This window comes from Mytilus trossulus, chromosome 9, assembly GCF_036588685.1.
Source record: "Mytilus trossulus isolate FHL-02 chromosome 9, PNRI_Mtr1.1.1.hap1, whole genome shotgun sequence".
Lineage (NCBI taxonomy): Eukaryota > Metazoa > Mollusca > Bivalvia > Mytilida > Mytilidae > Mytilus > Mytilus trossulus.
Genome location: NC_086381.1, coordinates 8683201 through 8710090, shown reverse-complemented (window position 1 = coordinate 8710090; position 26890 = coordinate 8683201). Strand labels below are relative to the sequence as shown.

The 26890-nt window shown below is 33.2% G+C and overlaps 2 protein-coding genes across 3 annotated transcripts in view; one reads left to right on the top strand and one right to left on the bottom strand.

Annotated features, from left to right (window-relative positions):
• The window catches only part of LOC134685067 (NAD-dependent protein deacylase sirtuin-5, mitochondrial-like), a 26447-nt gene extending 3921 nt beyond the window's left edge, over positions 1-22526 (bottom strand). Inside the window, exons 1-8 of one of the 2 annotated variants that reach the window (XM_063544451.1) lie at positions 22389-22526; positions 9977-10132; positions 9183-9281; positions 8472-8598; positions 8044-8131; positions 6941-6994; positions 5351-5474; positions 340-455 (exon numbers count right to left, since the gene is read on the bottom strand). In XM_063544451.1, coding sequence (XP_063400521.1) covers positions 340-455; positions 5351-5474; positions 6941-6994; positions 8044-8131; positions 8472-8598; positions 9183-9281; positions 9977-10132; positions 22389-22466 — 842 coding nt within the window. In that variant the 5' untranslated portion in view covers positions 22467-22526. Of the gene's footprint in view, positions 1-339; positions 456-5350; positions 5475-6940; positions 6995-8043; positions 8132-8471; positions 8599-9182; positions 9282-9976; positions 10133-10953; positions 11094-22388 lie in introns of those variants that run through there. The other variant, XM_063544452.1, reaches the window with a different exon arrangement.
• On the top strand, positions 22493-26890 carry LOC134685069 (small ribosomal subunit protein uS15). Its single transcript, XM_063544454.1, has 6 exons — positions 22493-22588; positions 23712-23760; positions 24064-24142; positions 24781-24950; positions 26208-26308; positions 26825-26890. The coding sequence occupies exons 1-6, from the start codon at positions 22566-22568 to the stop codon at positions 26856-26858; spliced, it is 456 nt and encodes a 151-aa protein (XP_063400524.1). The 5' UTR covers positions 22493-22565; the 3' UTR covers positions 26859-26890.

Sequence of the window (26890 nt, the reverse complement as noted above, 5' to 3'; positions counted from 1 at the left end):
AGAACAATTACCAAAAGAGTAGCACAAAAGCTAAGCCTCAAAGTACTTGAAATATAAATTATATTAATTTGTCATTATGAATTTTCTCATTTTTTGGAAAATAATGAATTATAAACAAGAACAATGTCTTATTTTAAACTTAAACTACCAAAAAAATTATTAAATTCATAAATGTCTATATGACATTTCAACATATTTGCACTTATATCTGAAATAAAAGAAGATTTTTGTTAACTTTTGATACATTGTGACTTGGATGAAGAGTTGTCTCATTGGCACTAAAGCCACATCTTCTTATGAAACTGTTTTAGTTAGATTAAAGTTACAATAAATTCTTACCCCAACGAATTTGTGACATCAGTTTTTTCTGGATTAAACTCAGCTACTGGTACTCCTCGAGAAGCTACCTTGGGTGCAAACATTGCTGCTGGATACACAACAGAAGAGGTTCCAACCTTTAACGATAAAATGTTTAACCAATAAAGTCTGGATACACAACAGAAGACGTTCCAACCTTTAACAATCAAATGTTTATAACCAATAAAGTCTGGATACACAACAGAAGACGTTCCAACCTTTAACAATCAAATGTTTAACCAATAAAGTCTGGATACACAACAGAAGACGTTCCAACCTTTAACAATCAAATGTTTAACCAATAAAGTCTGGATACACAACAGAAGACGTTCCAACCTTTAACAATCAAATGTTTAACCCATAAAGTCTGGATACACAACAGAAGACGTTCCAACCTTTAACAATAAAATGTTTAACCCATAAAGTCTGGATACACAACAGAAGACGTTCCAACCTTTAACAATCAAATGTTTAACCAATAAAGTCTGGATACACAACAGAAGACGTTCCAACCTTTAACAATCAAATGTTTAACCCATAAAGTCTGGATACACAACAGAAGACGTTCCAACCTTTAACAATCAAATGTTTAACCCATAAAGTCTGGATACACAACAGAAGAGGTTCCAACCTTTAACAATCAAATGTTTAACCCATAAAGTCTGGATACACAACAGAAGAGGTTCCAACCTTTAACAATCAAATGTTTAACCCATAAAGTCTGGATACACAACAGAAGAGGTTCCAACCTTTAACAATCAAATGTTTAACCAATAAAGTCTGGATACACAACAGAAGACGTTCCAACCTTTAACAATCAAATGTTTATAACCCATAAAGTCTGGATACACAACAGAAGAGGTTCCAACCTTTAACAATCAAATGTTTAACCCATAAAGTCTGGATACACAACAGAAGAGGTTCCAACCTTTAACAATCAAATGTTTAACCAATAAAGTCTGGATACACAACAGAAGACGTTCCAACCTTAAACAATCAAATGTTTAACCCATAAAGTCTGGATACACAACAGAAGACGTTCCAACCTTAAACAATCAAATGTTTAACCCATAAAGTCTGGATACACAACAGAAGACGTTCCAACCTTTAACAATCAAATGTTTAACCAATAAAGTCTGGATACACAACAGAAGACGTTCCAACCTTAAACAATCAAATGTTTAACCCATAAAGTCTGGATACACAACAGAAGAGGTTCCAACCTTTAACAATCAAATGTTTAACCCATAAAGTCTGGATACACAACAGAAGAGGTTCCAACCTTTAACAATAAAATGTTTAACCCATAAAGTCTGGGTACACAACAGAAGACGTTCCAACCTTAAACAATCAAATGTTTAACCCATAAAGTCTGGATACACAACAGAAGACGTTCCAACCTTAAACAATCAAATGTTTAACCCATAAAGTCTGGGTACACAACAGAAGACGTTCCAACCTTAAACAATCAAATGTTTAACCCATAAAGTCTGGATACACAACAGAAGAGGTTCCAACCTTTAACAATCAAATGTTTATAACCCATAAAGTCTGGATACACAACAGAAGAGGTTCCAACCTTTAACAATCAAATGTTTAACCAATAAAGTCTGGATACACAACAGAAGACGTTCCAACCTTTAACAATCAAATGTTTAACCCATAAAGTCTGGATACACAACAGAAGACGTTCCAACCTTTAACAATCAAATGTTTAACCCATAAAGTCTGGATACACAACAGAAGACGTTCCAACCTTTAACAATCAAATGTTTATAACCCATAAAGTCTGGATACACAACAGAAGAGGTTCCAACCTTTAACAATCAAATGTTTATAACCCATAAAGTCTGGATACACAACAGAAGAGGTTCCAACCTTTAACAATCAAATGTTTAACCAATAAAGTCTGGATACACAACAGAAGACGTTCCAACCTTTAACAATCAAATGTTTAACCCATAAAGTCTGGATACACAACAGAAGACGTTCCAACCTTTAACAATCAAATGTTTAACCCATAAAGTCTGGATACACAACAGAAGACGTTCCAACCTTTACCAATCAAATGTTTAACCCATAAAGTCTGGATACACAACAGAAGAGGTTCCAACCTTTAACAATCAAATGTTTAACCCATAAAGTCTGGGTACACAACAGAAGACGTTCCAACCTTTAACAATCAAATGTTTAACCCATAAAGTCTGGATACACAACAGAAGACGTTCCAACCTTTAACAATCAAATGTTTAAAAAGTCTAATGGTTTACATTAAATATGCCTCTAAAAGATCTTTTTCCAAATTTTACAACATCGCTGTATATATATACTGAGTGCCAATGAAAACGCAACACTTGGTTTATCAAAAAAAATAATTTTATTAGTAATGATAATCTTTCAAAATAAATTGCTCTTGAAAACTAACAATTCTAACAATAGATCGATATCAAACAAAAATGTTGCATTATCATCTTTCAGACGCTATAGGTAAACGAAACATCCAATGTCGAATCATTAACTCACAGTCCTAACAAAAAATGTTACAACCCCGTGGTGCAGCGCAATCTCGACAGTGCCATGGAATTGATCATCCCGGACGTTTAATGTGATCTCTAGGAATGTTGTTCCACTTGTCCCGCATATCAAACTCAAGCTGACTTTATGATATTGGTGGTGGTTTTCATCGTCTAAACCATGTCCAATCTGATGCAAAATTTGCTCGATCAGACCAAAATCGGACGAAACACATAACTTTTGGCCAAGATGGGTGCCAAATGTCTATGTAACCACCACTGACGGTTTTTGGTACACAATAAATGATTTTTGGTCTACAGAATTCGATATTCACGCCTTACGGCCGTTTAGATGTCACTAAGGAAAGACTTTGGTGCTCTTTAACAATTTCTGCGCAAATGGTGCTTTACTGAAATTGCTCCAACGGATCTACCGTGACCTCCATTGAACTCTCGTGACATTTGTACACCATTAGAGTCAATATCGAATATGTTTAAGACCAAATGTATCAGTCTGGCTGAGCGTTTCTTGCTTTTTGTACCCCGGGAAGTCGCTTATCATTAAATGATCCATTTTGGTTGAATTTGTGGATGATTTGGGTTATTGTAGAGGCTACAACTTCAGTCTTCTCGTAATTGTATGCAGTAAAAGGCAGGCGCGTAGCTCCCTATACGCTAAAACGCAGTTGCGTGCACATCGATTCGACAAGCCAAAAAAAAATGCCAAAATAAAAATTTATAAATTAATTATGGTTAAAGGAAACACATATGTTGTCACTTTTTATTTGATGAACTGTCATTAAATAACGGCATTTCAAAATAAACGTTTTATAGGAGATCATGTAAAAATCAGACAGTCTTTTGTAGACGAAACGCGCGTCTGGCGTATATACAAAATTTAGTCCTGGTATCTATGATGAGTTTATTAACAGTAACTTGTATCTTTTACCAGATTTGAATTTATTATACTCAGTCTAAGATGTGTAGTTTCGGAGCACATCTAACAGAGTACGGCTTATCTGTTTGCGATGCGATGTACCAATCGACCATTAGATTTATCGAAACCCTTTGATATTATTGAAAATATGCCGAGGCGATGTATTCAACAGACTACCAGAGCCAATCACCCTGAAAACACGCCAAAACAGCATTGGAAAGTCTCATTATACGCGTTCACACACGTAGACCATATGATAATGGAATTGGAGAGTAGAGGGTGTCTGGTATTATCAGAAAATGGCTTCTTTGTGTCATATCTGTTTCCTCGTGTTGTATGAAATATAACCAACTAATAATTCTCAACATTGCCTGAGACATACAAAATGACCTGGCATGTATTTGGTGGACAATTTCAATCGGGAGGTCGCTCGATGGAGAACACATACGCTGGTTTATAACATCTCGCGAGTGCTACCATGCAGATCTATCAGTGTATTAACTCTGTTGAAAACAAATGAACGATCAACAATGAACAACGACAGGTTATCATAGCTAGCATTACTGCATATTGATCGGGATTTCAGTGTGAATGTTGACAAAGTAATAGAGAAGTTCGTTTCTGCTTAGACCCGAAGAGCAGATTTTGGTCAATGTTGAGTAAATTCTGTAATTCAAAAATGTGTTGTTTATGTATTAAATTAACCATGATTTACTCTATTCAGAAGATTCAAGTTTTAATAGTTTTACGTTCATAAATTGTTTATAAGTCCTATCTACATGTAGCTCTTCTTTAAACCGTCCTATGATCGAAAACCGAAAAAAAAACATTTTTCTGCATTAAAGGGTCTCAAAAAAATTTCGCCTCGCTCCGCTCGGCAGTAAATGCTTGCACATCGTTTTCTTCTAGCTACGCCCCTGAAAGGCTTCATTGGATCATGACCAAAACTGCATGTCGCTGGTTGTCAGACAGTCCTGGCATTTACTCAGATGTTTATTGCAGTTTTCTTACAATAAGGGCGGGAAAATTCATGACACTAGCCAAGCTTCAAATGACAAAGTCGTGGAAATGTTGCGTATGTTGAAAAGTGGTGAACTCGGTTTAAGTCCGTTCAAAATAACCCTTACTTCGCATTTGTTCCAAAAATCACCCAACCGTAAAGTTATCGTCAATTGTCTTAAAAGTCATTTTAAACCAACTATACAAAGTTCTAATATAAATAAAATAAGAATTATAAGATTTTTTTGAAAAACAAAAGTGTTGCGTTTTCATTGGCACTCAGTATAGAAGATATTGAAAAAATGTTTGCAATGATATTGATTACAAAATTTATATATTCATTCTACCACATTCACAGGATAAAAGAAATTGGGGGATATTTAAATACATTCCTTACATTGGTTGCAAATAATAACCATGATTTACCAGTGATATAAAAACCGATAACTTCACATGAACTTGTTCATTTCACTTATTTTTTTATATTGAACATAAGTGCTGACTAGTAGTTTTGTACTGAAGAAAATCTAAAAACCATTCTTACCACTAAACACAGATCACAATGATCTAGCTCATTCTGAGCTGAATCCATAACTGCTGGGTCTAAACTTTCACCAAACCATACAACATGGGGCCTCAAAAGTCCTCCACAACTTTCTTTTTTACACCTGTATATTTAAAAAATTTAAAATAATGATTTAAGGTAAGACTGAAACTGTAAATTTTAAAACACATCTAAGCACAGGGGTTTATTGCCGGGTTAACTATCCATACGAACCCCTAAAAAACATGTTTTTTAGGGGTTTGTATGGATAGTAAACCCGGCAATTGTAACAAGCCCCTGTGATCTAAGCATCTAAAGAACTAACTGATATAAAGGCTGTAAAAGTTTGAAAACAAAAAGATTAAAAGAAGGCAATCTTATTTTGCTTAAAATTACATGTAATTAAAAAAGTAACAAAATTATTGCCCTCCTTTTTCAATAAATAGAAACAAATCGACCATTTTGGTCATGTTGACTTATATTTAGGTCTTATTTTTCTATTCATTATTATACAGTAATACCTAACAACGGGTTGTCTGATTCATCTGAAAAGATAGATCTTGACCTGTTAAAAACTTTTACCCCATGTCAGATTTGCTCTTAATGCTTTGGTTTTTGAGTTATATTTCAAAAACTGCATTTTACCCCTATGTTCTATTTTAAGCCATGGCGGCCATCTTGGTTGGTTGGCCGGGTCAGGCCACACATTTTTTTAACTAGATACCCCAATGATGATTGTGGCCAAGTTTGGTTTAGTTTGGCCAGGTAGTTTCAGATGAGAAGATTTTTGTAAAAGATTACTAAGATTTACGAAAAATGGTAAAAAATTTACTATAAAGGGCAATAACTACTAAAAGGGGTTAATTGACCATTTTGGTCATGTTGACTTATTTGTAGATCTTACTTTGCTGAACATTTTTGCTGTTTACAGTTTATCTCTATCTATAATAATATTCAAGATAATAACCCAAAACAGCAAAATTTCCTTAAAATTACCAATTCAGGGGCAGCAACACGCGTCTGGGGTATTGGGTTATAATCCTGGTACCTTTGATAACTTACTACTAACAACAGGTTGTCTGATTCATCTGACAATTTCAGGGCAGATAGATCATGACCTGATAAACACTATTACCCTGTCAGATTTGCTCTAAATGCTTTGGTTGTTGAGTTATAAGCCAAAAACTGCATTTTACCCCTATGTTCTATTTTTAGCTATGGTGGCCATCTTGGTTGGTATGCCAGGTCACTGGACACAATTTTCAAACAAGATACCTCTAAATTTGGCCCAGTAGTTTCAGAGGAGAAGATTTTTGTAAAAGTTTACGGACGACGGACAACGACGGACGCCAAGTGATAAGAAAAGATCACTTGGCCCTTTGGGCCAGGTGAGCTAAAAATACCGTGTTTAGCAAAATTTTAATACCTGAGTCAAAACTATATTTTGTTTGAAAAGTTAGTCTTCCAAATTTTTATAAAAATTTGCCTGGTATAGCAAAAACACCTTAGTTAAATCAATTTTTTTTTATATAGTTATTCTGAATAAATGAAAGTTGTGAATCGGAGCAACTTGTTTAAAAATACACATACCTTGGTAATTGGTTCACTGGAATTTTGGCATCTTTTGATTCTGGGTCTGGAGCTCTAAAACATGAATGTGAGATGCATATATAAGAAAATTCATCTTTTTAATGACAGCTCTGCAACACTGATTACATTACCATCACAGTTTGAAACTTTGTACTTCTCCCTGAAATTCATGGCAATTCATACAGTTCTATAACTCCTGCAATAATCATCAAATGACTGGTTTAGTCAACTGCATGTATGACAAACACTCACTATAAAAACTTTCTGGATAAAGGACTTAGTCAAGTTGCTTTCACAAACAGTTTGTTTTTGAATGATCAAAATTCTATAACTCTGAGAAGATTTGACAAACTAAAATGACGTTTATAATGTATGACAACTAGTCTTAACCTAGTGAGGCAGAGGCGGATTTAGGGGGGGGGGGCCCTTTTTGGGAAAAAATTTGGTTGCTTATATAGGGAATCACTGAAGCGTGACTGGAATGGGCCCCCTCTTAGGTCAGTCAATGGGCCCCCACTTATGAAAATTCCTGGATCCGCCACTGTGAGGTACTGTATAGCAGGTTAATTTTCAAAGGTGTAAAATTTCGTGATTTCCATTGAATAATGTATATGAAATATTTTGGCAGATTCAAAACTTTTATCACCACTTTAGCATGTTATCTTTTAATTAGGCGGAATTTTTTGGCCATTTTATTCTTGCCGCGAAAATAAGTGAAAATTTACATGCCGTGAAAACAACCTGCAATACGGTACCTTATACTACAAGTGTATGTGCAGCATCCCCATCAGAACACAACAAGGTCATTTGGGTATAAAACCTCTAATTCGTAGCTCCATGGATTTCTATGTTACATTCTGGAATTTCAAGCATTAATGGCTACGTTGTTTTAAGTTCAAATAAAGTGGCAGTCATTTCATGTCAAAATTTACTTACTTGTGCTGAAAAATACAGGTTTATCTATGCCTTTATATATTGTTTGAAGATGTCAATTTTAATTACAAAGCTTGAGTAAAGGTTTATACAAACAAAGCAAGCAAGTCAACCAAAGTTTTACTCAACAAGCATTAGGAAGTTAGGTGTAACTATTATGATTTGCCTACCCTTTATCAGCCAATGCAGGACAGATAGGACTGAGTCTGTTTTCTATAACTTCTTCACATTTAGTACATCTGGTCTTAAATAAACTACCTAAAAACCAGAAATCAACATGGTATTAAAGATCAAACAAATAGTGTCATCCATCCAGTGGCAAGTATTTTAGTACTTGAATTATACTTGATAAAAATTTAGTGAAGAACTTTTCACAAATATATGTTTCCTCTACTTTAATTGCATGCAAAAATACAGAGTAAAATCTTTGGGAGGTGTAGCAAGGCAAATTATTTTTTGTTTTTGTTTTTAAATTTTATGATTTTTTGGTTTTTTTATATATCTATTGAAGATAAAGGGGACCCCTGGTTATGACCTTGACTCTTTGACAGTTCATATAACCAAAGACTTTTTTGAGACCTATATATTAAGGACTTACCATGCAATTCTAGAATATTTTCTGACCCAGCTCTCTTGTGAAGTTCGTCTATATTCTGTGTGATTACTACAACTCTTCTTCCTTGTGATTTCAGCCTCTTTTCACATTCAGATATTGCAATATGAGCCTTAAAAATAAGTATACATTTCAAATTTACAGTTAAGATAGAATATTTAAATTATAAATGACTTTTTTTTCCTAAAAGTTGGATTGCTGTATCATCAGAGTCTTCATATATTTTCATATATGTTGCAAGTGTGTAGTAGGTATATCAAAGATACAAAATTCTCAAACAATTTGGATTCTTTAAAGTTTAGTACATATATTATTAATTTTTGATTGAACTTTTCTTTTCAATAGAAAGCTAGTCAATTTAAAAAAAAAAGTGGAAGTATAAGAAAAGAACTTTGTAATACATTAGTTCAGCAGTGAAAAAAAAATTGGTAAAAGATTCAGTTTTTTTTTTTCAAAAGACACAGTACAAAAACAAGTCTCAAATCATTAGGTAATCAAACAAGCACTTTAGAACGAATGATGAGTCTAGGCTGAAAACTATAAGCAGAGTTGATTGCATATAATTGAATTTGTGAATACCAAAGATGACACCATTTGAAAATAATACAATTACCTTCAAGAACCATTTTACAATAAAATGTGGCAACCAAAAATAGTAAGGGGATCTGATGCTGCTATTCCTATTTTAAAAAATACCTTATTTGGATCTTTTGTACCCATGACTTCTCTTCTATAGTGGTAAAATTCCCACACTAATGATGGATTGTCTTCAAATGCCTCTGGTGTTGCTAATTGCTGTAAAAGAAATAACAAATGACAATTATATGACGAGGTAATTTTTTACGACCTTTACTACCAATGTGGCTCTTGCAAGGTCAATGAGTATAACAGTATTTACAGTTGGTGTTCAATAAATACAAATGCTGATCTTTCATTGACTGTAAGTCTAATTACTTGATTCCATTATATGCTTTCATTTTGCATGAAAATAACATGTGCTGTACAAAAACAATGCAAAATGATACATTCATCTCCACTTACCTTACTAATCAACATTTTTGTTTGCACTGTTTGTGTGTAATGTGTGCAAATGATTATGCTTAATAGAAACAAAGCAGCAAATTTATTCATTTGAAAAAATATTTGACAATTTATCTTGAAATTTTTCCAGCTATCTAACTTTTAAAATCCTCATCTTCATATGCATATTTTTTTATTTTTAAAATCTGTAAGAATTTCATGCTTTATTTTTCAAGTGAGCAAAATAAAGTTTTTTTTTAGCAAGGTGGAGTAAGATGGAGTGTCTGGCGAGAAGTATAGTACCTCCAGTAGGAAAACTGACAATCCTAATCAATTAAGATTAGATTCACTTGCCACATGGGGGGTTCAAACTCGCAATCTCAGAGTTGTTGGACTAATTACATGAATTAGACCACTCAGCAACCAAGTCCCTGTCAATATCAAGATCCATAGTATTGTATTATTTTTACCTGTGCTTGCCATTTTCTCCAGTAACCACCAGCTCCTCTAAATGTAGGCACACCACTTTCAGCACTGACTCCAGCACCTGTTAAGACCACAATATGCTTAGCTTTGGCAAAATCTTCCCTGAACTGTGCCATACTAGAGCTGGGAGCTTTCATATCCTATAAATGAAATTAAAATATACTATAATTCTAGTTTGGATTGTTTTACATTTGTCAGTTCCAGGCCTTTTATTTATACTTACTATGCAATATGGATTTGCTCATTATTGAAGGCTATACAGTGACCTACTGTATATACATGTAAACCTCTGCATCATTTGATCTCTGGTGGAGAGTTGTTTCATTGGCAATCATATCACATCTTCTTGATTTTTATGTAAGTTTAGAAATCACTGCATACATACATTTATTAATGCTATTTTTGTAGAACAGACTGAGGATATGTAAATCCTTGAACAGACAAGCATGCGTAATTTCAGGAAAAACCTGCATACAGATATATATGTGTCAGATATCAGAATTCGATTTCTTATTACAAGGTTTTAAGATATTCAACCAGTTACATTATTCACATTCATTATAACCTAACAATAACTTCTGAATTTACAGTATTCTTTGAAGTAAAACAACTTAATGGATGGTCTTGTCAAACATGACTGGAATTTGTAATCTAAAGAGACAACATCATAATACATATACTTGAACAATTTTAAACAGCTTCAGTTATTCCAATGAAATAAAAGATTAATGTCAACTATTTAAGCAATTTGATATAAAGCTGCAATCTCTTGTAAATATTTGATTTGACCCACATCTCACATCAATATGAACTAAATTGTATTTAAAAGGCCACCATTATTCACCTATAGCTTCTACTAACATATAATTTTAAATTCTGTTATGAATATTTACTTTTTGTAACATCATCAGAATTATAAAAATAAAACTTCACAATGTTTATGTAAAGCGAATAAACTTACAGAGGGTGTGTGAATTACAATTCCTGACATCCTATTTATGTTAAGAGAACCGATGTACAATCAACTAAACAATAGAGATAAGTTTGAAGGAACACTTCCTAGTTATCAAATTTCCAACAATAAAGATATTGGTTGAGTAAAAAAACTTTTTTAGTCATTTCTAAAAATAAACTGGGCTTTTAAAGTTTTCTAAGACATGTTAGAGTTATCTCCCATTTCATAACATTTTATTATAATTTATCCAATGATTTGTTGTATAGTATTACTATACAAATCCTGATTTTCCAAATAAATCAGTTGTTATATTCCGCTGATTTATGAGGGCAACATTAAAATTGTTCAAGGGGGAGAGTCTATCAATGGGAGGGAATAAGTTATTTGGGTAGAATAATCAAGAAATGTTTTGGAGATAAAAAAAAAAGAAGGACAACTTATAGTTCAAATTTGCCTTATCATTGCTTGCTAGTAAATTAAGTTTTTTCTTTTTTTTTCTCAAAAGAACACATTCCTTTATATCGAAAATGATGAAGGGAATAAAATAAAGTTTTATTTTCAGTATTATATGGTTCTAATATATGAATGTTTTCAATCAAATCAATTATTTTCTGGTGAAAAGGTCAGAATGTATGTGAAACAACCTCTTACAAGATGTTTAATGGTTATTTGTATTGTTAGGTTGCTCAGCTGTCTCAAAACTTACATCCATATCTTATAACAAGAAATTGTGTCCTGCCAAACTTATTTAATAATGTAGATGCAATCAATTAAAAATTGTGTACAACCTCCTTTGAAGGGTACCTGCTCCATTTCACTTTTATAAATACATATGACGGGGTACAATGTAATAAATACATATATATGACGGGGTACAATGTAATAAATACATATGACGGGGTACAATGTAATAAATACATATATATGACGGGGTACAATGTAATAAATACATGACGGGGTACAATGTAATAAATACATGACGGGGTACAATGTAATAAATATATATGACGGGTACAATGTAATAAATACATGATGGGGTACAATGTAATAAATACATGACGGGGTACAATGTAATAAAAACATATATATGACGGGGTACAATGTAATAAATACATATGACGGGGTACAATGTAATAAATACATATGATGGGGTTCAATGTAATAAATACATATGACGGGGTACAATGTAATAAATACATATGACGGGGTTCAATGTAATAAATACATATGACGGGGTACAATGTAATAAATACATATAACGGGGTACAATGTAATAAATACATATGACGGGGTTCAATGTAATAAATACATATGACGGGGTACAATGTAATAAATACATATGACGGGGTACAATGTAATAAATACATATGACGGGGTTCAATGTAATAAATACATATGAAGGGGTACAATGTAATAAATACATATGACGGGGTACAATGTAATAAATACATATGACGGGGTACAATGTAATAAATACATATGACGGGGTTCAATGTAATAAATACATATGACGGGGTACAATGTAATAAATACATATGACGGGGTACAATGTAATAAATACATATGACGGGGTACAAAGTAATAAATACATATGACAGGGTACAATGTAATTGAAATTACTGATTTAGGTAATACAATGCATTGATATGTTTTAAATGAGCAAAATTTAAAAAAAAACCAGTTCATATATACTAAGTTCTATTTGATTTATTGGTTGTTGTTCGCTTAACATCGGTCATCCAGTGTCAATTATTTCATGCATATATTGGACAAGAAACTTTTAAGAACCAAAGACAGGTGGGACAATAAGTAATATTAAATAGGAGTAAACAATGAAAGCAAATGAGGAACAAAACTTTAAAGGAGAGAGCTATATATAACTAAAATTGACCTAAAAGAATATCCAAATTAACCTATAATAACTATTTGCTCTACAGGAGTTCAAACCTATGTTACGTATCCAACTTTTATTTAATTTACCAATGGTGAAATGAAGGATGATATGTTATAAACCATGTCATTATTGAAACACTGAAATTAATATTCAGCTGAAACAAACCAGATTTTACAATTGACATTTTCTTAAAATTGGTCAAAAGCTGAATAGACCTGCTTCAAGAATAGTCAAACCCCAAAATTTGAAGCTGTTAAATGTATGTTGGGGACACCACTTCTATTGCATTGGTTTTTTTTAACACTAAACCACTAAAATTCATAATAAAGGGTGGAGATATATAACAGATGCATCCTTTCACCCTTTGTTTTAGTAAAAATTTATTGTCACTGGTTTTTTTTATCATTTTAACAGAAAACCATGTTTTGTCTACTGAAAGCCTATGAAGAGGAAGGCTGTTCTTGTTCAATTGTGTATTGTTTGTGTTCAAAACTGGTAAGAAAACTTAAAAAAAAGAGTACATAGTTCCTGTAGCTACTAGTCTTAATCTATTTTTCATTGAATTATTTTTCAGCAATCATAGGCAGATCAAGCCCCTCTCCCAATCCCCCCCCCTCATTTTTATACACCCGTCAAAATTTTGACGGGACGTATTATGGAATACAAATGTCCAGTGTCCGTCCGTCCGTCTGTCCGTCCGTCCGTCTGTCTGTCTGTTCGGCGTAAACATGTTGCACCGTAACTTGAGAACAACTTATCTAAATTTCATGAAACTCAATATACTGTAAATTCAGAAATTATTGCGTGCATTTAATTTTGCGATTTTGTAATTTTAGACTTAAATGCGATTTTTATTTTTACGACTTGAGAAGAATCCCGTTAAATTCATATAAAATATTTCAAAATGCGAGTTTAAATTATTGCGTTTACAACTAGTCGCATTTTTTCGCAATAATAAAAACCTCACAATAATTTCTGAATTTACAGTAGTTGTTTTTTATGATGGTCAAATGATCTGTATACTTGGTGAAAATAAGATTTAAACTTTTTGAGTTACGGCACTGTAACTAAAACAGGGGTGTGATTTTTTTCACATGTCGCACTGTATCTCAGAAACGATTCTTGATTATTGCTTAAAACTTTACACACTTTTTAGTTATATTAATCTTAATATCTGTATACTTTTTGGTGAGGATTCAAAATTTCATTTTTGAGTTATTGAGTATTTTGTAAAAAAGGGGGAGGTTTTTATACATGTCGCGCCGTATCTCAAAAACGATTTATGACTATTGCTTAAAACTTTACACACTTCTTTATTATATTAATCTAAAGATCTGTATACTTTTTGGTGATGACTCAAAATTTTATTTTTGAGTTATTGAGTATTTTGTAAATAAGGGGAGGTTGGTTTTTTTTTCTTCATGTCGCGCTGTATCTCAAAAACAATTTATGATTATTGATTGAAACTGTACACACTTCTTTGTTATATTAATCTAAAGATCTGTATACTTTTTAGTTTGATTCAAAATTTTATTTTAGTGATATTTGTAAAAAAAACAGGATGGGGGGGTTTTACATGTCACGCCGTGTCTCAAAAGCAATAAATGGTAATTGCTTAAAACTTTCTTAGAAACTATTTATGATTATGCATAAAACTTCCACACAAGACGTTGGGCGTATCATGCGCTCATGGCGCAGCTGTTTATTGTCCTTTTCAGGGGAAAAATTTTGGTAATTGTGTAGGGATTCACTACAGGAGTGAAGCATGACTGTAGCAAACCCCCTCATATGGCAATCAGTGATCATCATCCAAAAAAGATTATATCTTTAAATTCTGAAAACATAAAGTTTCTTTAAAATAAATGGTTTAACTGGATGTGCTTGCCATTCAAAAGCATGTCAGTCATGTCAGTGGACAATATTTCATATGGAATTTTGTCCAACAGACAATATTTTATGGGGGACAATATTTTATGTTACAATAACATAACTTAACTACTATAAAAAATATAAAATAGTCATCACTTTGTTACATTAATCAGTTTTTCTTATCAGCTTGGCTTTTCACATATATATGTATATATATTCTCTTTTTCAGATATTTCTTGTTTTCTGAAACACAATATTTATTTAACTGTTAAATGTAGTAGTTTGATTCTAGTACTTTTTAGCTCACCTGGCCCAAAGGGCCAAGTGAGCTTTTCTCATCACTTGGCGTCCGGCGTCGTCCGTCGTCGGCGTCCGTCGTAGTCCTGCGTCCGGCGTTAACTTTTACAAAAATCTTCTCCTCTAAAACTACTAGGCCAAATTTAACCAAACTTGGCCTAAATCATCTTTGGGGTATCTAGTTTCAAAATTGTGTCCGGTGACCCCGCCAACTAACCAAGATGGCCGCCATGGCTATAAATAGAACATAGGGGTAAAATGCAGTTTTTGGCTTATAACTCAAAAACCAAAGCATTTAGGGTAAATCTGACATGGGGTAATATTGTTAATCAGGTTAAGATCTATCTGCCCTGAAATTTTCAGATGAATCTGACATTCCGTTGTTAGGTTGCTGCCCCTGAATTGGTAATTTTAAGGAAATTTTGTTGTTTTTGGTTAGTATCTTGAATATTATTTCAGATAGAGATAAACTGTAAAAGCAATAATGTTCAGCAAAGTAAGATCTACAAATAAGTCAACATGACCAAAATGATCAGTTGACCACTTTAGGAGTTATTGCCCTTTATAGTCAATTTTTAACCATTTTTCGTAAATCTTAGTAATCTTTTAGAAAAATCTTCTCCTCTGAAACTGCTGGGCCAAATTATTTGAAACTTGGCCACAATCATCATTGGGGTATCTAGTTTAAAAATTGTGTCCGGTGACCCCGCCAACTAACCAAGATGACCGCCATGGCTATAAATAGAACATAGGGGTAAAATGCAGTTTTTGGCTTATAACTCAAAAACCAAAGCATTTAGAGCAAATCTGACATTGGGTAAAATTGTTAATCAGGTGAAGATTTATCTGCCCTGAAATTTTCAGATGAATTGGACAACCTGTTTTTGGGTTGCGGCCCCTGAATTGGTAATTTTAAGGAAATTTTGCTGTTTTTGGTTATTATATTGAATATTATTATAGATATAGGAAAACTGTAAACAGCAATAATGTTCAGCAAGGTCAGATTTACAAATAAGTCAACATGACCAAAATGGTCAGTTGACCTCTTTAGGAGTTATTGCCCTTTAAAGTCAATTTTTAACCATTTTTCGTAAATTTTATATATCTTTTACTAAAATCTTCTTCTCTGAAACTGCTGTGCCAAATTGATCCAAACTTGGCCACAATCATCTTTGGGGTTTCTTGTTTAAAAAATGTGTCCGGTGACCTGGCCATCAAACCAAGATGGCCGCCACGGCTAAAAATAGAACATAGGGGTAAAATGCAGTTTTTGGCTTATAACTCAAAAACCAAATAATTTAGAGAAAATCTGACATGAAGTAAAATTGTTAATCAGGTCAAGATCTATCTGCCCTGAAATTTTCAGATGAATTGGACAACCTGTTTTTGGGTTGCGGCCCCTGAATTGGTAATTTTAAGGAAATTTTGCTGTTTTTGGTTATTATATTGAATATTATTATAGATATAGGTAAACTGTAAAACGCAATAATGTTCAGCAAAGTAAGATCTACAAATAAGTCAACATGAACAAAATGGTCAATTGACCCCTGTAGGAGTTATTGACCTTTGTAGTCAATTTTCAATCTGCTTCCTTTGTTTAATATTCACATAGACCAAGGTGAGCGACACAGGCTCTTTAGAGCCTCAAGCTTTAGCTCACCTGGCCCGAAGGGCCAAGTGAGCTTTTCTCATCACTTGGCGTCTGGCGTCCGGTGGCGTCCGTCGTCGTCCGTCGTCCTGCGTCCGTTGTCGTTAACTTTTACAAAAATCTTCTCCTCTGAAACTGCTGGGCCAAATTAATCCAAACTTGGCCATAATCATCATTGGGGTATCTAGTTAAAAACTTGTGTGGCGTGACCCCGACAACCAACCAAGATGGCCGCCACGGCTAAAAATAGAACATAGGGGTAAAATGCAGTTTTTGGCTTATAGCTCAAAAACCAAAGCATTTAGAGCAAATCTGACATGAGGTAAAAATGTTCATCAGGTCAAGATCTATCTGCCCTGAAATTTTCAGATGAATCAGACAACCTGTTGTTGGGTTGCTGCCCCTGAATTGGTAATTTTAGGGAAATTTTTTTGTTTTTGGTTTTTATCTTGAATATTATTATAGATAGAGATAAACTGTTTACAACAATAATGTTCAGCAAAGTAAGATCTACAAATAAGTCAACATAATCAAAGTGGTTAGTTGACCCCTGAAATTTTCAGATGAATCTGACATTCCGTTGTTAGGTTGCTGCCCCTGAATTGGTAATTTTAAGGAAATTTTGTTGTTTTTGGTTAGTATCTTGAATATTATTTCAGATAGAGATAAACTGTAAAAGCAATAATGTTCAGCAAAGTAAGATCTACAAATAAGTCAACATGACCAAAATGATCAGTTGACCCCTTTAGGAGTTACTGCCCTTTATAGTCAATTTTTAACCATTTTTCGTAAATCTTAGTTATCTTTTACAAAAATTTTCTTCTCTGAAACTACCGGGCCAAATTTAAACAAACTTGGCTGCAATCATCATTGGGTTATCTAGTATAAAAAATGTGTGGCGTGACCCGGCCAACCAACCAAGATGGCCGCCATGGCTAAAAATAGAACATAGGGGTAAAATGCAGTTTTTGGCTTATAACTCAAAGCATTTAGAGCAAATCTAAAAGGGAGTAAAATTGTTTATCAGGTCAAGATCTATCTGCAATGAAATTTTCAGATGGATCGGACAAACCGCTGTTTGGTTGATACCCCTGAATTAGTAATTTTAAGGAAATTTTGTAGTTTTTTGTTATTATCTTGAATATTATTATAGATAGAGATAAACTGTAAAGAGCAACAATGTACAGCAAAGTAAGACTTAAAAATAAGTCAACATGACCTAAATGGTCAATTGACCCCATAAGGAGTTATTGCCCTTTAAAGTCAATTTTTAACAATTTTCATAAAATTTGTAAATTTTAATTAACATTTTCGACTGAAACTCTTAGGCCAAGTTCAATATAGATAGAATGTTTGTAAGCAGCAAGAATGTTCAGTAAAGTAAGATGTACAAACACATCACCATCACCAAAACACAATTTTGTCATGAATTCAAATGCGTCCTTTGTTTAATATTCACATAGACCAAGGTGAGCGACACAGGCTCTTTGGAGCCTCTAGTTTATAACTGCAGTGCAATTTGTCTGTGTAACATAAAATATTGTCCCCCATAAAATATTGTCTGTCGGACAAAATTCCATATGAAATATTGTCCACTGACAGTGTTTCATAATGAAATATTGTCTTGGACAATATTTCATTATGAAATAGTGTCCTTGTCCATGAAATTTTGTCAGTTCCATGAACTTCCATCTGGACAATATTTCACTAAAAATCACTATGAAATTCTGTTCATGACAATACTTCACTATGACATTCTGGCTTTGAAAATATCTTTAATCGAATTATAGAACAATTAGAAATAGTACACTGAAGCATGCAGCATGCACATTTTTAGATTTATAATTGAAACTGTTTTGTAAAGTAAGGAATTTAAATTATTACTAATAGTGAGTTTCAAATTTGCATAGATATAATACAAATGGTTAATTATAAATTAAAGAATTGTCTAACTTATGTTTCATTTTATAACACAAAATTATACTGTACAAATATAAGTAATGTAATGACAATTGTTTATTTTGTAAATATATACATGATACACACAGGCATGAGTGGAAGGAAAAACTAGAGGCTCCAAAGAGCCTGTGTCGCTCACCTTGGTCTATGTGAATATTAAACAAAGGAAGCAGATGGATTCATGACAAAATTGTGTTTTGGTGATGGTGATGTGTTTGTAAATCTTACTTTACTAGTCTTGCTGCTTACATTTATCTCTATCTATAATGAACTTGGCCCAGTAGTTTCAGTGGAAAATGTTAATAAAAATTTACAAATTTTATGAAAATTGTTAAAAATTGACTATAAAGGACAATAACTCCTTAGGGGGTCAATTGACAATTTCGGTCATGTTGACTTATTTGTAAATCTTACTTTGCTGAACATAATTGCTGTTTACAGTTTATCTCTATCTACAATAAAATTTAAGATAATAACCAAAAACAGCAAAATTTCCTTAAAATTACCGATTCAGGGGCAGCAACCCAACAATGGGTTGTCAGATTCATCTGAAAATTATAGGGCAGATAGATCTTGATCTGATTAATAATTTTACCCCGCGTTGGATTTGCTCTAAATGCTTTGGTTTTTGAGTTATAAGCCAAAAACTGCATTTTACCCCTATGTTCTATTTTTAGCTGTGGCGGCCATCTTGATTTGATAGTCGGGTCACCAGACACATTTTTAAAACTAGATACCCCAAAGATGATGATTGCCAAGTCTGGATTAATTTGGCCTGGTAGTTTCAGAGGAGAAGATTTTTGTAAAAGATAACTAAGATTTACGAAAAATGGTTAAAAAATGACTATAAAGGGCAATAACTCCTAAACGGGTCAACTGACCATTTCGGTCATGTTGACTTATTTGTAAATCCTACTTTACTAAACATTATTGCTGTTTACAGTTTATCTCTATCTATAATAATATTCAAGATAATAATCAAAAACTGCAAAATTTCCACAAAATTACCAATTCAGGGGCAGCAACCCAACAACGGGTTGACCGATTCATCTGAAAATTTCAGGGCAGATAGATCTTGACCTGATAAACATTTTTACCCAATGTCAGATTTCCTCTAAATGCTTTGGTTTTTGAGTTATAAGCAAAAAACTGCATTTTACCCCTATGTTCTATTTTTAGCCGTGGCGGCCATCTTGGTTGGATGACCGGGTCACGCCACACATTTTTTTAACTAGATACCACAATGATGATTGTGGCCAAGTTTGGTTCAATTTGGCCCAGTAGTTTCAGAGGAGAAGATTTTTGTAAAAGATAACTAAGATTTACGAAAAATGGTTAAAAATTGACTATAAAGGGCAATAACTCCTAAACGGGTCAACTGACCATTTCGGTCATGTTGACTTATTTGTAAATCCTACTTTACTTAACATTATTGCTGTTTACAGTTTATCTCTATCTATAATAATATTCAAGATAATAACCAAAAACTACAAAATTTCCACAAAATTACCAATTCAGGGGCAGCAACCCAACAACGGGTTGACCGATTCATCTGAAAATTTCAGGGCAGATAGATCTTGACCTGATAAACATTTTTACCCAATGTCAGATTTCCTCTAAATGCTTTGGTTTTTGAGTTATAAGCCAAAAACTGCATTTTACCCCTATGTTCAATTTTTAGCCGTGGCGGCCATCTTGGTTGGTTGACCGGGTCACGCCACACATTTTTTAAACTAGATACCCAAATGATGATTGTGGCCAAGTTTGGTTCAATTTGGCCCAGTAGTTTCAGAGGAGAAGATTTTTGTAAAAGTTAACAACGATGACGGACGACGGACGCAAAGTGATGGGAAAAGCTCACTTGGCCCTTCGGGCCAGGTGAGCTAAAAACAGCAAAATTTCCTTAAAATTACCGATTCAGGGGCAGCAACCCAACAATGGGTTGTCAGATTCATCTGAAAATTATAGGGCAGATAGATCTTGATCTGATTAATAATTTTACCCCGTGTTGGATTTGCTCTAAATGCTTTGGTTTTTGAGTTATAAGCCAAAAACTGCATTTTACCCCTATGTTCTATTTCTAGCTGTGGCGGCCATCTTGATTTGATAGTCGGGTCATCGGACACATTTTTAAAACAAGATACCCCAAAGATGATGATTGCCAAGTCTGGATTAATTTAGCCCAGTAGTTTCAGAGGAGAAGATTTTTGTAAAAGATAACTAAGATTTACGAAAAATGGTTAAAAATTGACTATAAAGGGCAATAACTCCTAAACGGGTCAACTGACCATTTCGGTCATGTTGACTTATTTGTAAATCCTACTTTACTAAACATTATTGCTGTTTACAGTTTATCTCTATCTATAATAATATTCAAGATAATAACCAAAAACTGCAAAATTTCCACAAAATTACCAATTCAGGGGCAGCAAACCAACAACGGGTTGACCGATTCATCTGAAAATTTCAGGGCAGATAGATCTTGACCTGATAAACATTTTTAACCAGTCAGATTTCCTCTAAATGCTTTGGTTTTTGAGTTATAAGCCAAAAACTGCATTTTACCCCTACATTGTATGTTCTATTTTTAGCCGTGGCGGCCATCTTGGTTGGTTGACCGGGTCACGCCACACATTTTTTAAACTAGATACCCCAATGATGATTGTGGCCAAGTTTGGTTCAATTTGGCCCAGTAGTTTCAGAGGAGAAGATTTTTGTAAAAGTTAACAACGACGACGGACGCCGGACGCAAAGTGATGGGAAAAGCTCACTTGGCCCTTCGGGCCAGGTGAGCTAAAAATCTTATATACCTTCGTTAACATGAATATATGTTGATAACCTCCCAATCATGAAAGTGGCCACATTCGTGTTTATCCTTAATATTGAAATTAAAGTTGTATTTTATAATAATACATAACATATATAAAGGCACGGATGCGGCCACTTTCATTTTTGACAAAAAAACATCCGGAGAGTGACATAATTCAGCATATTTGGTTGATTTTTCATATTTGAGCTTGAATCGGATCAATTTTAATGACTAAATCAGTTCAAATCTTTCACATAAACTAATTGATTTAAATGAAATAGACACTTAAGTGTTTGAAAAGTGGTCAAAATCTTATGTCAGATGAACCTGAAATTTGAGGCCAAAATCGGTCCTTACCAGACCTACTCCTTTCGCTGTGAAAATTTTTCCTTCTCTGGACATTTTTCCATAGACAAGAATTTCATGATACAAATACAAGGTTATGAAATATGGTCTTATAGTACAATATTTCATAGGACACTATTTTGCTTTACACTATATTTTAAATCAATTGCATTATCAATTTATGAATATTGAGGGGGGATAGGACCTTTATCCAGACTCAGGGATTGTGGTTTTTAAACTCAGGATTTTGGGATGGACCCTTTTGGGATTCTGGAATTCGTTTTTCCAATTTCAGGATGACCGAGTTTAAATTTATTTAAATTAGTGACCTCAGGATTTGGTTTTAAAGCCCGGGATTTCAGGATCAGGACCCCTCCTAATCCCCCCCCCCCCCCCCCATCAATATTGTACTTTCAAATTTGTAAAAGTATCACCTCATCCAAAACATCTTTATATAGTCTTTTAGAAAATGAATATTGTTTAAATTTAAATACTGTATGTTTGTAAATATTGTCATGTTTGTCTTGCCTCTTCAAGAGTATTTGGATTTTAAACCAATAAAATGATTTGATTTGATTTGATTTATACTAATAGATATTAATTTTTCATAATCTATTTACTTTTGCTGTCATCTTAATAATGGATGAAGTTATAACCGGTGAATTAAATAGAGATCTTGATATCAAAAGCCTAATCATGAGTTTGCCTTGTGTGTGGAGAAAATGAAAGTAGACTAGAGTTATCTCTCTTGTACAACTTCCTCCTTCATCCGGGTCTTTTACAACCACGCTGCCATCATGGGTCGCATGCACAATCCTGGGTATATGAAAAACTAGAATAAATAATTAATTATCAGACGGTATCAGAAATAGTAAAGAACAAAATGTTTAATTTAAACTAGTCTTTAATTAATATCAAACTGCTTTTCTTATTTTTATGTAAAGAAACGTTTATTTGAAGAAAAGGAAGTCGTCACGGAAAGACTACGGTCTCTCTATTAAGTACCTTTGAGACAAATTTTAACACCTGATAAATGAAAATGTCACATCAAACTTATTTATATTGTAATTGTATTGTAAGTGTAAATATATTTTAGACCGTGGTGCAGCCTTTGTTCAGTTTCGAAAAAAGGGGGGATGGATCAATCATGGAAACATTTTTATTGGGATACGATGAAGCAATCTGTAGACTTATACCGGTGGCTCAGGGCATTGCCCTCACGTCAATTGTTTTATTCTTAACATTAAGGAACATCTCAGATTCTTATGATTGTCCTGCTTTAAAAGTTAAAAAAAAAAATCAAAGGGATTGAACTTGAACAACTTTCCTATAATATTCTTTTCATAATCTTCATGGTTGATAATTTCCTCGACTTATATGCATGTTTTTAACAACACAGAAAATTATAATTAAGCAGTATTTATAAATTTCGAAACACGTCAGAGGGAATTCCCAGTTTTGATAAAATGCGAAAAGGCCAAAGGCTAGTTAAATTAGATATGACATGTTGCAGGCTTTTATACTTGGTTGGATTTTGAGAAGGAAATTTGATTCAAAAGTTCTGAGACCCAATTTAGACTTAATTTTCATTCAGTGATATTGTTTGCCTTAAATTAGTGGAGTATAAAGGCTTTTCCCCTGGAGAAGAATCCCAATTTGAAAAAAAATGGCTTAAAATTATTCCCCAAAAGACAAACTTTTTTCCCAAACAGTGCAGTCTCTGTAGTAATTGTGCATGAATACAAACTGAAAAACACTCATTTGAACAATTTTCTTGCCTACAAAAATGACTTATTGTGCACATTTGAGGGTCTATTTATGTATCATCACTCGCAAAATGAAGTCTTATTTTCTTTATCAATTTAAAGCATCTAGTGTTTAAAATCCAGTAAACAGTCTGGAAATATTTGAAAACTTTGACACATTTATGTTTCTTTTTACAGTAAGGGTATTTCCCAGTCAGCACTTCCATACAGAAGATCAGTTCCAACAGTAAGTAATTTATAACTTTTAATCACCCTAGTAAGGTTAACGTGTAAGTTCAAGAATAAAAATATAAAAAAAATATGTTCTATTCTGACACACACATGAATAAAAAGAAAACTCAATCAGGTCAAAATACATTTTGCAGATCAGCATCATGGCTCAGAGAATAAGTCTAGTTTGCTTTTTTGTCTTTATATTCATTCACCAAAAAATAACCAAACAGAAATATAAGCAATAGGTTTTGAAGGAGTTGCAAATTATGAATAATTATGATTTCATCCTGATCAAATAATATTTTGTTGATTTTAGTGGTTGAAACTGACATCAGAAGATGTTCAAGAACAGATATTCAAGCTGGCAAAGAAAGGATTGACACCATCTCAGATAGGTTTGTTCTTTAAGAACATGTATTGTCAGATGCAGTAAAAAAAATGATGAGTAAACCACATCTATGGAGCGATACAATGTTATAAATTGCTTTTCTAGCATGCATTTATATTTGTTAAATTTACACACTTGTAGTTTCAAATGAGTGAAAGACAAGTTGGATTAACATTATACAAAAATTCCAATGATCATAAAAACATTAGAAAAGATAAAAATGAAATAACTCCATTATAAGCTATTTCTAACTTTATCAATGTTTACAGTGTTTAAGGGATGTTCCATTTAAACACAAGGGTACCCAGGGAAGGGATTTTGAATATGGGCTAATCAATCACCTATAGAAGTAAATTAAAATGTGTTGAAGTCATAAATTATAATACTCAATGTTAGTTTTATATTCATTTACATGCATTATGGGATATCACCAAAATAGTAAAAAAATTACAGTTTTGCACACAAAAAACTACTAGTCAAAATTTAGAAAATAATTACTAGTTCTAATAAAGTTTATGTCGAGGACATCAGATTTGCGATGCAGACTAATTATACAGTTGATATATGAACTGATAAAAAGCCACGGTAGTGGTCAGACGTGTCCCACCAATGACCTTTTTGTCTATACTATTCATTTCATTATAGGTGTTATTCTGAGAGATTCACATGGCGTTGCACAGGTCAGATTTGTCACTGGTAACAAAATTTTGAGAATTCTTAAAGCTAAAGGTTTAGCTCCAGACCTTCCAGAAGATCTGTATCATCTCATCAAGAAAGCTGTCAACATTAGAAAACACATGGAGAGAAACAGGAAGGTATGAACACAACTGTAATGGACTACTGCACATGAACTTAAACAAATGAAGTGTTCTTTTCACCAGATGATATTGGCCACAGACCTATCATTATCCCAAAATTTTGCTTCATTGGAGTGTTCTGTAATATTGTATGAAAAATGTGTTGTTATGTCGATTCAGTTTTCATACATGTACAAATCACTAATTTAATAAATTAGACTGTAAATACTCTAAAGCCACATGCTCAAGTCTTCAACATGTTCAAACATGTACTGTAAGTTCAGAAATGATTGCATACATTTGTTATTGCGATTTTATTTTTACTATTTTGAGAAAAAAACCTGTTTAATTCATATTCATATTTCAAAATGTGTGTTTGAATTATTGTGTTTAAACTCTGTCACATTTTTCGCAATAATAAAAACCTTACAATAGGTTCTGAATTAACAGTATCATGTGAAATTTGACTAGTTCAAAAAATGTTTATAAACATTGAAAGTTTCAGATCAGATCTTATTTCTAAATTAAAGTGTTCAATGGGTTCAATTTAAAGAACCTTCTTCAATAGACTACTTTCAAGTTCAGTGCATTTCCTTCAAAAACTCTGATTTCAGTGAATGTCATTTGTGCGTTTAGGGGCGTCATCACTTCAATTCCAATTTTAAGCAAGTGGTTTGGAAACTATAATTCATTGTAAGAACGGCAAATTGAATTCTCAAAATTGACAATCAGCATTGCTGTCATTAGGGAATTGTCATTAGGTACCTACAGAACAACCATTATTTCTAGTTTATCATGCACAATGAAGATCACTAAGACGCTTGATAAACGTTAACAGTGTAGGGATAGAGGTGGCCCCTCAATCTGGTAAATGACGTCATAAAGGCACGCATAATTGACGAGTTTTTTCGGTGACGAATGAACTCGAAAGTGGTCTATTGGTCTGCACTAAAAAAAAAAGGCAAACAAGAAATTTTTATTATCAACAACTTTGATATAACAATACTTAACAGAACTTTCAATACTTTCAAATAATCAAATAGTGGCAAAGTCGTAAATCTGCTACTAGCCGTATACTGAATTAATCCCTGCCTCCCTACTTACCTAATAATGAATATACTCAGTCTTTGCTGATGCTTTTAACCAATCATATCCCTAGAAATGTATAGGAGGTAAGATAACTTGCCATGTAGTAAACCATCTATAAAACAAGTATATCAAATGTTATAGAAGATCTCTCTTCTTTGCAAATTCACTAAATAATGTATATTTCAGGATAGGGACTCCAAGTTCAGACTGATTCTGGTAGAAGCTAGAATCCACAGATTGGCTAGATATTACAAGACAAAGAAGGTTTTACCTCCAAACTGGAAATAGTACGTATTCATTGAATTTATAGATAAATGATATAATTTTAAAAATACAATTGTAGGAATTGGTTGTTCTCTAGAAACATCCTAGAATTGTGAAGAATGTTAAAGCTAGAAGCAATGATGAAAAGAGCTTTTGTCTTTTTGGTGTTGTTGGAAAAATTGGAATACATTTATAAATTCATGCAAGAAAGACCAGTATTTATAAATCCCAACATAATTTAAAATCATTGTGTCCAAATTAATCATGTTAAATTTGTTCATGGTATTGTTTGCAAGTTGATAAAAAATTTTGCAAGATTAATTTATATAATCCATCTGTAATTATGACTTTTGATGTAACCCAACCACTCAAATAAAAAATGCATATGTCTTCACCCAATACTTGATTCTGTTATCAGTTTCTGTGTGTATTGTTGCATACTAAAAAGTAAAGGGAGTCCTAAGGTTTTACTTCAAACCATAAAATTATATTCTTTTGTTGTGATAACAAGATTTAATAATATCTTCCTTTCTTTACAGTGAGTCCTCCACAGCAGCTGCTATGGTTCAATAGACATTTAAATAAAATTCTAGCCAACCCGTAAA

Coding starts and splice junctions, on each gene's coding strand:
- LOC134685069 (XM_063544454.1), top strand. CDS start 22,566: ATGGGTCGCATGCACAATCCTGG. Junction 23,761..24,063: donor ACAGAAGATCAGTTCCAACA/GTAAGTAATTTA, acceptor TGTTGATTTTAG/TGGTTGAAACTGACATCAGA. Junction 24,951..26,207: donor ACATGGAGAGAAACAGGAAG/GTATGAACACAA, acceptor TGTATATTTCAG/GATAGGGACTCCAAGTTCAG.